Source organism: Coregonus clupeaformis, chromosome 30, assembly GCF_020615455.1.
Source record: "Coregonus clupeaformis isolate EN_2021a chromosome 30, ASM2061545v1, whole genome shotgun sequence".
Lineage (NCBI taxonomy): Eukaryota > Metazoa > Chordata > Actinopteri > Salmoniformes > Salmonidae > Coregonus > Coregonus clupeaformis.
The window spans coordinates 40983704-40998111 of record NC_059221.1 but is presented as its reverse complement, the minus strand read 5'-3'; the positions used below and the strand labels follow the sequence as shown (position 1 = coordinate 40998111).

The 14408-nt window shown below is 44.9% G+C and overlaps 1 protein-coding gene across 1 annotated transcript in view; it reads left to right on the top strand.

Annotated features, from left to right (window-relative positions):
* Positions 1-14408, top strand: part of LOC121546023 (brefeldin A-inhibited guanine nucleotide-exchange protein 2) — a 45315-nt gene that overhangs the window by 16429 nt on the left and 14478 nt on the right. Inside the window, exons 7-20 of the mRNA XM_041856999.2 lie at positions 515-642; positions 819-952; positions 1553-1787; positions 2299-2398; positions 2517-2656; positions 2922-3030; positions 3195-3384; positions 3648-3759; positions 4162-4367; positions 4566-4650; positions 11353-11524; positions 12160-12311; positions 13661-13789; positions 14136-14294. Of these exons, the coding sequence (XP_041712933.1) occupies positions 515-642; positions 819-952; positions 1553-1787; positions 2299-2398; positions 2517-2656; positions 2922-3030; positions 3195-3384; positions 3648-3759; positions 4162-4367; positions 4566-4650; positions 11353-11524; positions 12160-12311; positions 13661-13789; positions 14136-14294 (2051 nt within the window). The remainder of the gene's footprint in view (positions 1-514; positions 643-818; positions 953-1552; positions 1788-2298; positions 2399-2516; positions 2657-2921; positions 3031-3194; positions 3385-3647; positions 3760-4161; positions 4368-4565; positions 4651-11352; positions 11525-12159; positions 12312-13660; positions 13790-14135; positions 14295-14408) is intronic.

Genomic DNA, 14408 nt, shown 5'->3' with positions numbered 1-14408 from the left:
TTAGCAGACGCTCTTATCCAGGGCGACTTACAGTTAGTGAGTGCATACATTATTTGTAAAAAAATAAATCATACTGGCCCCCGTGGGAATCGAACCCACAACCCTGGCGTTGCAAACGCCATGCTCTACCAACTGAGCTACATCCCTGCCGGCCATTCCCTCCCCTACCCTGGACGACGCTGGGCCAATTGTGCGCCGCCCCATGGGTCTCCCGGTCGCGGCCGGCTACGACAGAGCCTGGATTTGAACCAGGATCTCTAGTGGCACAGCTAGCACTGCGATGCAGTGCCTTAGACCACTGCACCACTCGGGAGGTTTTGTAATTGGTCAGTAATTGGTTGTGATCGGAGTGACTGGGAAGAGTTTGTTAATCTGGGCTATCATTTACACACCTGTATCAAGGTTCCTGCCTTCTAGTTTTTCCAGGCCACTTTGTGAAAACTGCTGATGTAAAAAGGACTTTATATAATACATTTGATTGTATCTGACTGGTCTGTTCCACCCCTCCACACAGAAGGGGATCATCCCCCACCCATACCCCCAGAGCACCCTGAGGCGATGCCCCCTACACCCAGGACAGACAGGAACCAGATGAACGGCATTATGGGTGACCGTGGTTCTGTGTCCTCTACAGACATCTTGGTGAGTGATCTCTTATCCTGGAATGAGGATGGGTCACATCAAAGGTTCTATGGGAACAGTGATTCCTGATGATATTTGCCCCTATGAATTATAAATAGTTATGCTCATTTTAGTTATATATTGACAATTGCATGGTGCAGTTAAAGCTGTTCTGTTAGTTATTTTGTCTCTTTCAGGATGCAGAGTCCATTCAGGGTGGCCAGAACACAGCTCGTTTCTCCCACATCCTGCAGAAAGATTCTTTCCTGGTGTTCCGCTCCCTCTGCAAGCTCTCCATGAAGCCGCTTGCGGACGGACCCCCTGACCCAAAGTGAGACATGATCCACTAGTCCTTCAGCCCTTGCTTCCCCTCTGTTCACACCCACAGCTTCTCTTGTCCCTTTGGTCTCATCACCAAAACCAAGTCCAAATGTTCTCCTGGCTTTCTCTTCTATCCAAAGCGACCAACTAACCTGGCAAGCGCCATGCGCTACTAGCTATGCTACAGAGGACCTCCAGGCCCCAATACAACACTATATAACTAGCTGCCATTTGCTCGATATAGCTAGAGTGTTTTAAAGATCCGTAGGTTTTCTGGAGGTTTTAAATTCAGTTACTGTCATGTAAAACTCTGAGGCTGGGAGTCTGAATAGATGAATGCTGAACCTGATCACTGCATCCAAACATAAGAGAGGGACGCGCTCTAATTTAACCCTAAATACCTTTATTGTACCAAGGCTCTAGACTGTACAATACATTCCTATACTACACTGATCAATATTTACACCCCTCACCATCTTCTTTGGCTCTTTGTCTTAATCTCTCCTTTCTCCAACTTCTTCTTTCCCCTCTTCCTCTCCGCTGCTTTTGACCTTCCCTCCCTATCTTTCATCCTCTCCTCCCCCCTCCCTCTCTCTCCCCCTCCCCTCAGGTCCCATGAGCTGCGCTCCAAGGTGGTGTCCCTGCAGCTGCTGCTGTCTGCGCTCCAGGGGGCGGGGCCTGTCTTCCGCACCCACGAGATGTTTGTCAACGCCATCAAGCAGTACCTGTGTGTGGCCCTCTCTAAGAACGGTGTCTCCTCTGTGCCCGAGGTGTTCGAGCTCTCCCTTGCCATCTTCCTCACCCTGCTCTCCCACTTCAAAGTCCACCTCAAGATGCAGATCGAGGTGTGGGATGCAGGAGTTACATATCCATTTAATCTGTGATTTTAGTTTGAATCCTGTCACTCAATTCAGAATAGGCAACAGGGAATGAAAATAAATGATGCGGCTACGTACCATCTTTCCTCCCCTCACACTCCCTACCCTCCTCTCTCTACGATCCTCCCCTCGCGCTCTCTCTCTACGCTCCTCCCCTCGCGCTCTCTCTCTACGCTCCTCCCCTCGCGCTCTCTCTTACGCCTCCTCGCGCTCTTCTAACCTCCTCCCTCGCTCTCTCTCTACGCTCTCCTCGCGCTCTCTCTCCCTCGCTCTCTCTCTACGGCTCCTCCCTCGCGCTCTCTCTAACCTCCTCCCTCGCTCTCTCTCTACGCCTCCTCGCCTCTCTACCTCCTCGCGCTCTCTCTCTAACCTCCTCCCCTCGCGCTCTCTCTCTACGCTCCTCCCCTCGCGCTCTCTCTCTACGCTCCTCCCCTCGCTCTCTCTACCCTCCTCCCCTCACTCTCTCTACCTCTCTCAGGTGTTCTTCAGGGAGATTTTCCTGACCATCCTGGAAACGTCATCCAGCTCCTTTGAACACAAGTGGATGGTCATTCAGACACTGACACGGATATGTGCAGGTAAAAACGCACAGACCTGATGGAGACGTTGCTGTTTGTGTACAATACACCACCTTAACCCTCATTTTGACCGGTCTCATTGTATTCTTCCCTCCCCTCTTCAAACCCTTCACACCAGATGCTCAGTGTGTGGTGGATATCTATGTGAACTACGACTGTGACCTGAACGCTGCAAACATCTTTGAGCGTCTGGTGAATGACCTGTCTAAGATTGCCATGGGGAGGAGTGGCCAGGAGATGGGGATGACCCCTCTACAGGTGACCTTACACTGACCTGTCAGTAGTTGCATACCAAATATGGTCAGACTTAGAATCACCTTTATTCGCCAAGTACATTGACACAGTCAGAAATGGACTTGGTGGTATGGTGCCTCTAGTGATCTACAACATCTAGAGACAGTTTATACATTATATACAAAATCATGGTTGGATGTTGTCTATTTGTCTGATTCTGTGTGTTCTAAAGTGTTTTTGAGCTCCGTAAATGATGTGACTGACCGTTAACAGGAGAGCTATTTTCCAGGAGTTGAGTCTGCGTAAGAAGGGCCTGGAGTGTCTGGTGTCCATTCTGAAATGCATGGTGGAGTGGAGCAGAGAAATGTATGTCAACCCCAACCTGCAGACCAACCTCGGTGAGTGTAATGTCTGTAGCTGTGTTTGTGTCTGTAGCTGTGTTTGTGTCTGTAGCGGTGTGTGTCTGTCTGTAGCGGTGTGTCTGTGTGTCTGTAGCGGTCTGTCTGTCTGTAGCGGTGTGTGTGTGTGTGTCTTGACCCTGCTGTATATGTGTGTGACCCAGGCCAGGAGCGGCCGTCGGATGGTGAGGGTGCGGAGCTAAATCTTCCTGACCAGCTGGCGTCTCGTAGAGACAGCGTCAGTTCTCTGGACTCCACCATGTCGTCTAGTGTCCAGTCCTCCCAGCCTGACCACCCAGAACAGTATGAGGTCATCAAACAACAGAAGGACGTCATCGAACATGGCATTGAGCTGTGAGTCCCACTCTTTCTCTGTATCAGTCAGTCTGGGAGATGTCTCGTGGCCTATCTAATGATGTATCAGTCTGGGAGATGTCTCGTGGCCTATCTAATGATGTATCAGTCTGGGAGATGTCTCGTGGCCTATCTAATGATGTATCAGTCTGGGAGATGTCTCGTGGCCTATCTAATGATGTATCAGTCTGGGAGATGTCTCGTGGCCTATCTAATGATGTATCAGTAGTAGCCATAGATTATTTTTGTCGCCATCTCTCAAGGTTCAACAAAAAGCCCAAGCGAGGTGTCCAGTACTTACAAGACCAAGGCATGCTGGGAACCACAGCAGAGGAAATCGCCCAGTTCCTGCATCAAGAGGAGCGCCTGGATACGGTGAGCCACTCCCCACAACCTCATAGCCTTCATCCACCTTGTATCACTGTGCAAACATGGAGGACTTTGAATCAGTAGCCTCTCTAGAGAGTATGTAACAACAGGAAGTTATTGTGATGTACTCTGCCTTGAGTTTGTACAAGAAAAGGTTGTCATTGTAAATGCCAGGTCGTTATTGTAAATGCCAGGTCGTTATTGTAAATGCCATCTTACGAAGGCCTTGATGCCGATGCGTAAAGCTTATTAAAGAGCAGCGATACTATCAAGAGCAGTGTGCAGGTTATTTTTCTCAAATGGCATTGTTTATAACTAATTTCTGTGGTTATATAAAGGTTAAATAAAAAGGTGTGTAAGAGTTTCCTGTCTGACTCAGCTCTTCATCTTCCTCTCTCCCCTCTATAGACCCAGGTAGGGGAGTACTTGGGAGAAAACATGCGTTTCAACAAGGAGGTGATGTACAGCTATGTGGACCTGCTGGACTTCTGTGGCCGGGACTTTGTTTCTGCTCTGAGGGCTTTCCTGGAGGGCTTCCGGCTCCCAGGAGAGGCCCAGAAGATTGACAGGCTCATGGAGAAGTTTGCTGCCAGATATCTGGAGTGTAACCAGGGGTAAGGAATATGGCTGTCAGTGGCTGTATGCTACCTGAAGGGGGAGGCATTGAGATTTTATACACTCTCTGGAAACATGTCATGAAGAACATCCTCAATTATATATACTGTGTGGATGTAGCCTCTTTGAATATTCATTCTTTAATCTCTGTGTTTAGATTTATGTACTCTTGAATCCAGCTGATCTTGCCCCTACAGACAGACAGAGTTTGCCAGTGCAGACACGGCCTACGTCTTGGCCTACTCCATCATCATGCTCACCACAGACCTGCACAGTCCACAGGTCAGAACACCATCCAATCAGTCAGTCCATTTAAAAAAAATATATATATATACATACATACAGTTGAAGTCGGAAATTTACATACACTTAGGTTGGAGTCATTAACTCGTTTTTCAACCACTCCACACATTTCTTGTTAACAAACTATAGTTTTGGCAAGTTGGTTAGGACATCTACTTTGTGCATGACACAAGTAATTTTTCCAACAATTGTTTACAGACAGATTATGTCACTTATAATTCACTGTATCACAATTCCAGTGGGTCACAAGTTTACGTACACTAAGTTGACTGTACCTTGAAACAGCTTGGAAAATTGCAGAAAATGATGTCATGGCTTTAGAAGCTTCTGATAGGATAATTGACATCATTTGAGTCAATTGGAGGTGTACCTGTGGAGGTATTTCAAGGCCTACCTTCAAACTCACTGCGTCTTTGCTTGACATCATGGGAAAATCAAAAGTAATCAGCCAAAACCTCAGAAAATTGTCTGCTTTATCCTTGGGAGCAATTTCCAAACGCCTGAAGGTACCACGTTTATCTGTACAAACAATAGTACTCAAGTATAAACCCCATGGGACCACGCAGCCGTCATAACGCTCAGGAAGGACACTCATTCTGTCTCCTATATATGAACGTACTTTGGTGCGAAAAGTGCAAATCAATCCCAGAACAACAGCAAAGGACCTTGTGAAGATGCTGGAGGAAACGGGTACAAATGTATCTATATCCACAGTAAAACGAGTCCTATATCGACATAACCTGAAAGGCCGCTCAGCAAGGAAGAAGCCACTGCTCCAAAACCGCCATAAAAAAGCCAGACTACGGTTTGCAACTGCACATGGGGACAAAGATCATACTTTTTGGATAAATGTCCTCTGGTCTGATGAAACAAAAATAGAACTGTTTGGCCATAATGACTATTGTTATGTTTGGAGGAAAAAGGGGGCTGCTTGCAAGCCGAAGAACACCATCCCAACCGTGAAGCACGAGGGTGGCAGTATCATGCTGTGTGGGTGCTTTGCTGCAGGAGGGACTGGTGCACTTCACAAAATAGATGGCATCATGAGGAAGGAAAATTATGTGGATATATTTAAGCAACATCTCAAGACATCAGTCAGGAAGTTAAATCTTAGTCGCAAATGGGTCTTCCAAATGGACAATGACCCCAAGCATACAGTGGGGGAAAAAAGTATTTAGTCAGCCACCAATTGTGCAAGTTCTCCCACTTAAAAAGATGAGAGAGGCCTGTAATTTTCATCATAGGTACACGTCAACTATGACAGACAAAATTAGATTTTTTTTCTCCAGAAAATCACATTGTAGGATTGTTAATGAATTTATTTGCAAATTATGGTGGAAAATAAGTATTTGGTCAATAACAAAAGTTTCTCAATACTTTGTTATATACCCTTTATTGGCAATGACACAGGTCAAACGTTTTCTGTTAGTCTTCACAAGGTTTTCACACACTTTTGCTGGTATTTTGGCCCATTCCTCCATGCAGATCTCCTCTAGAGCAGTGATGTTTTGGGGCTGTTGCTGGGCAACACGGACTTTCAACTCCCTCCAAAGATTTTCTATGGGGTTGAGATCTGGAGACTGGCTAGGCCACTCCAGGACCTTGAAATGCTTCTTACGAAGCCACTCCTTCATTGCCCGGGCGGTGTGTTTGGGATCATTGTCATGCTGAAAGACCCAGCCACGTTTAATCTTCAATGCCCTTGCTGATGGAAGGAGGTTTTCACTCAAAATCTCATGATACATGGCCCCATTCTTTCCTTTACACAGATCAGTCGTCCTGGTCCCTTTGCAGAAAAACAGCCCCAAAGCATGATGTTTCCACCCCCATGCTTCACAGTAGGTATGGTGTTCTTTGGATGCAACTCAGCATTCTTTGTCCTCCAAACACGACGAGTTGAGTTTTTACCAAAAAGTTATATTTTGGTTCCATCTGACCATATGACATTCTCCCAATCCTCTTCTGGATCATCCAAATGCACTCTAGCAAACTTCAGACGGGCCTGGACATGTACTGGCTTAAGCAGGGGGACACGTCTGGCACTGCAGGATTTGAGTCCCTGGCAGCGTAGTGTGTTACTGATGTTAGGCTTTGTTACTTTGATCCCAGCTCTCTGCAGGTCATTCACTAGGTCCCCCCGTGTGGTTCTGGGATTTTTGCTCACCGTTCTTGTGATCATTTTGACCCCACGGGGTGAGATCTTGCGTGGAGCCCCAGATCGAGGGAGATTATCAGTGGTCTTGTATGTCTTCCATTTCCTAATAATTGCTCCCACAGTTGATTTCTTCAAACCAAGCTGCTTACCTATTGCAGATTCAGTCTTCCCAGCCTGGTGCAGGTCTACAATTTTGTTTCTGGTGTCCTTTGACAGCTCTTTGGTCTTGGCCATAGTGGAGTTTGGAGTGTGACTGTTTGAGGTTGTGGACAGGTGTCTTTTATACTGATAACAAGTTCAAACAGGTGCCATTAATACAGGTAACGAGTGGAGGACAGAGGAGCCTCTTAAAGAAGAAGTTACAGGTCTGTGAGAGCCAGAAATCTTGCTTGTTTGTAGGTGACCAAATACTTATTTTCCACCATAATTTGCAAATAAATAAATTAAAAATCCTACAATGTGATTTTCTGGAGAAAAAAAATCTCAATTTGTCTGTCATAGTTGACGTGTACCTATGATGAAAATTACAGGCCTCTCTCATCTTTTTAAGTGGGAGAACTTGCACAATTGGTGGCTGACTAAATACTTTTTTCCCCACTGTATATCTAAAGTTGTGGCAAAATGGCTTAAGGACAACAAAGTCAAGGTATTAGAGTGGCCATCCACAAAGCCCTGACCTCAATCCTATAGCAAATGTGTGGGCAGAACTGAAAAAGCGTGTGCGAGCAAGGAGGCCTACAAACCTGACTCTGTTACACCAGCTCTGTCAGGAGGAATGGGCCAAAATTCACCCAACTTATTGTGGGAAGCTTGTGGAAGGCTACCCGACACGTTTGACCCAAGTTAAACAATTTAAAGGCAACGCTACCAAATAAATACTAATTGAGTGTATGTAAACTTCTGACCCACTGGGAATGTGATGAAAGAAATAAAAGCTGAAATAAATAATTCTCTCTACTATTATTCTGACATTTCACATTCTTAAAATAAAGTGGTGATCCTAACTGACCTAAGATAAGGAATTTTTACTAGGATTAAATGTCAGGAATTGTGAAAAACTGAATTTAAATGTATTTGGCTAAGGTGTATGTAAACTTCCGACTTCAATTGTAAGTATTGATGAAGGGAAAAACATCCCACTTCTAAATGGTTCAGCGACAAGGGAGCTGAAAGGTGTTAATTAAATATCAAATGACATACATACATTACCAGTCAAAAGTTTGGACTATTTACGGCTATTTGCATTATTTAGAGACAGTCGTCTGGTTCCACATTTTTTACAAACCTTAACACCAGTGCAAGATTTACAGTACTAGTCAAAAGTTCTGACACACCTACTCATTCAAGGGTTTTCCTTTATTATTTACATTGTAGAATAATAGTGAAGACATCGAAACTGTGAAATAACACATATGGAATCATGTAGTAAGCAAAAACGTGTCAAACAAATCAAAATATATTTTATATTTGAGATTCTTCAAATTAGCCACCCTTTGCCTTGATGACAGCTTTGCACACTCTTGGCATTCTCTCAACCAGCTTCACCTGGAATGCTTTTCCAACAGTCTTGAAGGAGTTCCCACATATGCTGTGCACTTGTTGGCTGCTTTTCCTTCACTCTGCAGTCTAACTCATCCCAAACCATCTCAATTAGGTTGAGGTCGGGTGATTGGGGAGGCCAGGTCATCATGTTGCAGCACTCCATCACTCTCCTTCTTGGTCAAATAGCCCTTACACAGCCTGGAGGTGTGTTGGGTCATTGTCCTGTTGAAAAACAAATGATATTCCCACTAAGCGCATACCAGATGGGATGGCGTATCGCTGCAGAATGCTGTGGTAGCCACGCTGGTTAAGTGTGCCTTGAAATAAATCACTGACAGTGTCACCAGCAAAGCACCCCCACACCATCAAACCATCTCCGCCATGCTTCACGGTGGGACCCACACATGCGGAGATCATCCGTTCACCTACTATGCGTCTCACAAAGACACGGCAGTTGTAACCCATAATCTCTAATTTTCTTGAGCCAATTTCCTCCAACAACAGGACAATGACCCAAAGCACAGCTCCAAACTATGCAATAACTATTTAGGGAAGAAGCAGTCAGCTGGTATTCTGTCTATAATGGAGTGGCCAGCACAGTCACCGGATCTCAACCCTATTGAGCTGTTGTGGGAGCAGCTTGACCGTATGGTACGTAAGAAGTGCCCATCAATCCAACTTGTGGGAGATGCTTCAGGAAGCATGGGGTGAAATCTCTTCAGATTACGTCAACAAATTGACAACTAGAATGCCAAAGGTCTGCAAGGCTGTAATTGCTGCAAATTGAGAATTATTTGACGAAAGCAAAGTTTGAAGGACACAATTATTATTTCAATTAAAAATCATTATTTCTAACCTTGTCAATGACTACATTTCCTATTCATTTTGCTATATTTCCTATTCAAACTAATTTCATGTATGTTTTCATGGAAAACAAGGACATTTCTAAGTGACCTCAAACTTTTTAACAGTAGTGCATATATATATATATATATATATATATATATTATATATATATATATATATATATATATGAGAAATTATCAGTTAGGGTTAAATGTGTGTGTGTGTGTGTGTATATACATACATACATACACACACACACACACACACACACACACACACACACACACACACACACACACACACACACACACACAGTGAGGGGGAAAAAGTATTTGATCCACTGCTGATTTTGTACGTTTGCCCACTGACAAAGAAATTATCAGTCTATCATTTTAATGGTAGGTTTATTTGAACAGTGAGAGACAGAATAACAACAAAAAAATCCAGAAAAACGCATGTCAAAAATGTTAAATTGATTTGCATTTTAATGAGGGAAATAAGTATTTGACCCCCTCTCAATCAGAAAGATTTCTGGCTCCCAGGTGTCTTTTATACAGGTAACGAGCTGCGATTAGGAGCACACTCTTAAAGGGAGTGCTCCTAATCTCAGCTTGTTACCTGTATAAAAGACACCTGTCCACAGAAGCAATCAATCAATCAGATTCCAAACTCTCCACCATGGCCAAGACCAAAGAGCTCTCCAAGGATGTCAGGGACAAGATTGTAGACCTACACAAAGCTGGAATGGGCTACAAGACCATCGCCAAGCAGCTTGGTGAGAAGGTGACAACAGTTGGTGCGATTATTTGCAAATGGAAGAAACACAAAGGAACTGTCAATCTCCCTCGGCCTGGGGCTCCATGCAAGATCTCACCTCGTGGAGTTGCAATGATCATGAGAACGGTGAGGAATCAGCCCAGAACTACACGGGAGGATCTTGTCAATGATCTCAAGGCAGCTGGGACCATAGTCACCAAGAAAACAATTGGTAACACACTACGCCGTGAAGGACTGAAATCCTGCAGCGCCCGCAAGATCCCCATGCTCAAGAAAGCACATATACAGGCCCGTCTGAAGTTTCCCAGTGAACATCTGAATGATTCAGAGGAGAACTGGGTCAAAGTGTTGTGGTCAGATGAGACCAAAATCGAGCTCTTTGGCATCAACTCAACTCGCCGTGTTTGGAGGAGGAGGAATGCTGCCTATGACCCCAAGAACACCATCCCCACCGTCAAACATGGAGGTGGAAACATTATGCTTTGGGGGTGTTTTTCTGCTAAGGGGACAGGACAACTTCACCGCATCAAAGGGATGATGGACGGGGCCATGTACCATCAAATCTTGGGTGAGAACCTCCTTCCCTCAGCCAGGGCATTGAAAATGGGTCGTGGATGGGTATTTTATGGGCACATTAAGGTCCTGGAGTGGCCTAGCCAGTAGAAAATCTGTGGAGGGAGCTGAAGGTTCGAGTTGCCAAACGTCAGCCTCGAAACCTTAATGACTTGGAGAAAATCTGCAAAGAGGAGTGGGACAAAATCCCTCCTGAGATGTGTGCAAACCTGGTGGCCAACTACAAGAAACGTCTGACCTCTGTGATTGCCAACAAGGGTTTTGCCACCAAGTACTAAGTCATGTTTTGCAGAGGGGTCAAATACTTATTTCCCTAATTGAAATGCTAATCAATTTATAACATTTTTGACATGCGTTTTTCTGGATTTTTTTGTTGTTATTCTGTCTCTCACTGTTCAAATAAAACTACCATTAAAATTATAGACTGATCATGTCTTTGTCAGTGGGCAAATGTACAAAATCAGCAGGGGATCAAATACTTTTTTCCCCTCACTGTATATTTGTATGTGTGTGTGTAAGTAAGACGCTTTTATCCAAAGCTATTTAGTCATGCATACATTTTATGTATGGGTGGTCCCGGGAATCGAACCCACTACCCAGGTCTTACATGCTCTACCAACTGAGCTACAAAGGACCAAAAAGTTTTCATGCATTGAACTCACAACCTTCCTTTGGGAACCAACCACCATAACCACCACTCTACCAGACAGACATTCATCCATACCTACACACACCAGTTATTTTAATGAACTGTTGTTCCCCGCCCACCGTTACGTTACGTGTTACAGGTGAAGAACAAAATGACGAAGGAGCAGTACATCAAAATGAACCGTGGCATCAACGACAGTAAGGACCTGCCCGAGGAGTACCTGTCCTCCATATACGATGAGATCGCTGGCAAGAAGATCGCCATGAAGGACAGCAAGGAGCACACTATCACACCCAAGACTAGCAAGCACAGTAAGCAGAGAGGACCGGGGTGACGAAGCAGAGCCATGTATTTAGATAGTTGGGGCCAACATTTCAGAATATATTTCTGATTCTAGACATTCAGTTATTGTTTAAATATTCCCTATGTAATGTTAATGTGGAGCTAACACGGTTGGCGTATAATGTTGCGGTGTCATTTTAAATGCAAAAACCTCAATGTCCCAACTCTCTAAATACATGGCTCTGTGACAAACTATCTAATCTTGAATATATATATATATATATATATATTTTTTTTTTGTAATTTAGCAGACGCTTTTATCCAGAGCGACTTACAGGAGCAATTAGGGTTAAGTGCCTTGCTCAAGGGCACATCGACAGATTTTTCACCTAGTCGGCTCGGGGATTAGAACCAGCGACCTTTCGGTTACTGGCACAACGCTCTTAACCACTAAGCTACCTGCCACCCTGTATCAGCTGAACCCCTACACCAACCTGCCCAGGGGGAATTGTATCCCTACAGGTTGCCTAGGAAACGTAGGTGTTGGTCATGTGATAATCTCTGTTAACCCAGAACTAATATTTTACACAATTTTGTCAGATGTTTATGTAGTCTGTCCACAAGAGATTAGTCATGTGATCATGTGGGCGGTCTCTCTTTGCAGGCATAGCCAATGAGAAGCAGCGCCGTCTACTGTATAACGTTGAGATGGAACAGATGGCGAAGACAGCCAATGCCCTGATGGAGGCTGTGAGCCACGCCCAGGCCCCCTTCTTCAGCGTCACCCACCTGGAGCACGTCCGGCCCATGTTCAAGGTACCGTAGAGCAGAGCCGGCCAGCCTCAAATCAAATGTATTTTATAAAGCCTTTTTTTTTTTTTTTTTTTTTTACATCGGCAGTTATCACAAAGTGCTTTACAGATACCCAGCCTAAAACCCCAAAGAGTTGAACGTTTTATTAGTCGTATGTACAGGATACACATGGTATACATAGTCCAATGAAATGCTTACTTGCAGGTTCCTTCTGGACAATGCAACAACAATAAGAAATAATACAAGATAAGAATATGAACATAATGTAAAAGGCTCAGTAGAACAGAATACCCATTGTAGCATAAGCATAGTACAGGAAGGCACAATTTATAGTCCCAATATTTACACGTTTTGGGGAATTGGGGACAAGTGTATACATTGAGCAGTATAATAAGAGTCTGGTAACAGCAGTTGTGTGTGTGTGTGTGTAGCATGAATGTACTGAGTGTACAAAACATTATGAACACCTGCTCTTTCCATGACATAGACTGCAGGTGAATCCAAGTGAAAGCTATGATCCCTTATTGATGTCACTTGTTAAATCCACTTCAATCTGTGTAGATGAAGGGGAGCAGACAGGTTAAAGAATAATTTTTAAGCCTTGAGACAATTGAGACATGGATTGTGTATGTGTGCCATTGAGGGTGAATGGGCAAGACAAAATATTTAAGTGCCTTTGAACAGGGTATTGTAGTAGGTGCCAGGCGCACCAGTTTGAGTGTGAGAAGAACTGCAACCCTGCTTGGTTTTTCACGCTCAGCAGTTTCCCGTGTGTATCAAGAATGGTCCACCACCCAAAGGATATCCAGCCAACTTGACACAACTGTGGGAAGCATTGGGGTCAACATTGGCCAGCATCCCTGTGGAATGCTTTTGACACCTTGTAGAGTCCATGCCCTGACAAATTGAAGCTGTTCTGAGGGGGTGCAACTCAATCTATGTACACTCAGTGTGGGTGTGTGTATGTGTGCTAAGGTGCGGAGAATCAGAGCAGGTGTTCAGTCCAGTTCAAGTGTTCAGCGGTCTGATGGCTTGTAGATAGAAACTGTCTCTGAGCCTGTTGGTATCAGACCTCATGCTACGATACTGTCTGCCTGCCTGACGGTAAGCGAGGGAACAGCTCGTGGCTGGGGTGTGTGGAGTCCTTGATGATCCTACTTGCCTTCCTCAGGCACCGTTTCCAGTAGATGAAAAAATGTAGATGCAGAAGCCCAGACTCTCACCATCTGCAGTGGCTGTGATGGATAACGCTTGTGAATCTGTGCCAGAAGATGACTTCACCCTTTGTGTGTATTACAGAGTAAAAGGATTCAAGTGTGCTCTGCTCTGCTCTGCCTGCCTGTGTGTTTCAGCTGGCGTGGACCCCTCTCCTGGCAGCGTTCAGTGTGGGCCTGCAGGACTGTGATGACCAGGAGGTGGCCTCTCTGTGTCTGGAGGGGATCCGCTGTGCTGTCAGGATTGCATGCGTCTTCAGTATGCAGGTTAGTTGGCTCCCTTGGCTACACAGCTAGACCACAGCTCCTTCACTAAATAATCTAATGTACCAACCTTAGGCTGTGTTTACACAGGCAGCCCAATTCTGATCTTTTTCCACTAGTAGTTTGTTTACCAATCAGATCAGCTCTTTTGCCAGTACTTGGGCTGCCTGTGTAAACACAGCCTTATAAACTTTCCACGGAACAGGATTATTTTTTATACCCCCATCAAATATAGTTCTAGACTTAACATGAACTTGAAAGCCCTGGAAAAGCCCGTTTTGTGTCTGTCTGTCATCTTTTAACATGTTCTCTTTGAATTACCCTTCTGTCTGTCTGTGGCTCTGTGCAGTTGGAGAGGGATGCGTATGTCCAAGCCTTGGCTCGGTTCACCCTGCTCACAGCCAGCTCCAGCATCACCGAGATGAAGCAGAAGAACATCGACACCATCAAGACCCTCATCACTGTGGCCCACACAGACGGAAACTACCTGGGCAACTCTTGGCATGAGGTAGGTCAGAGGACTTCCCCAAGATAGCCCACCTGGCCTTTCCATTCCTAACCCTGCCTCTCATCTCTTCTGTTAGTCAGGAATCCAACCCATATTATATCTGTGTCTCTTTTG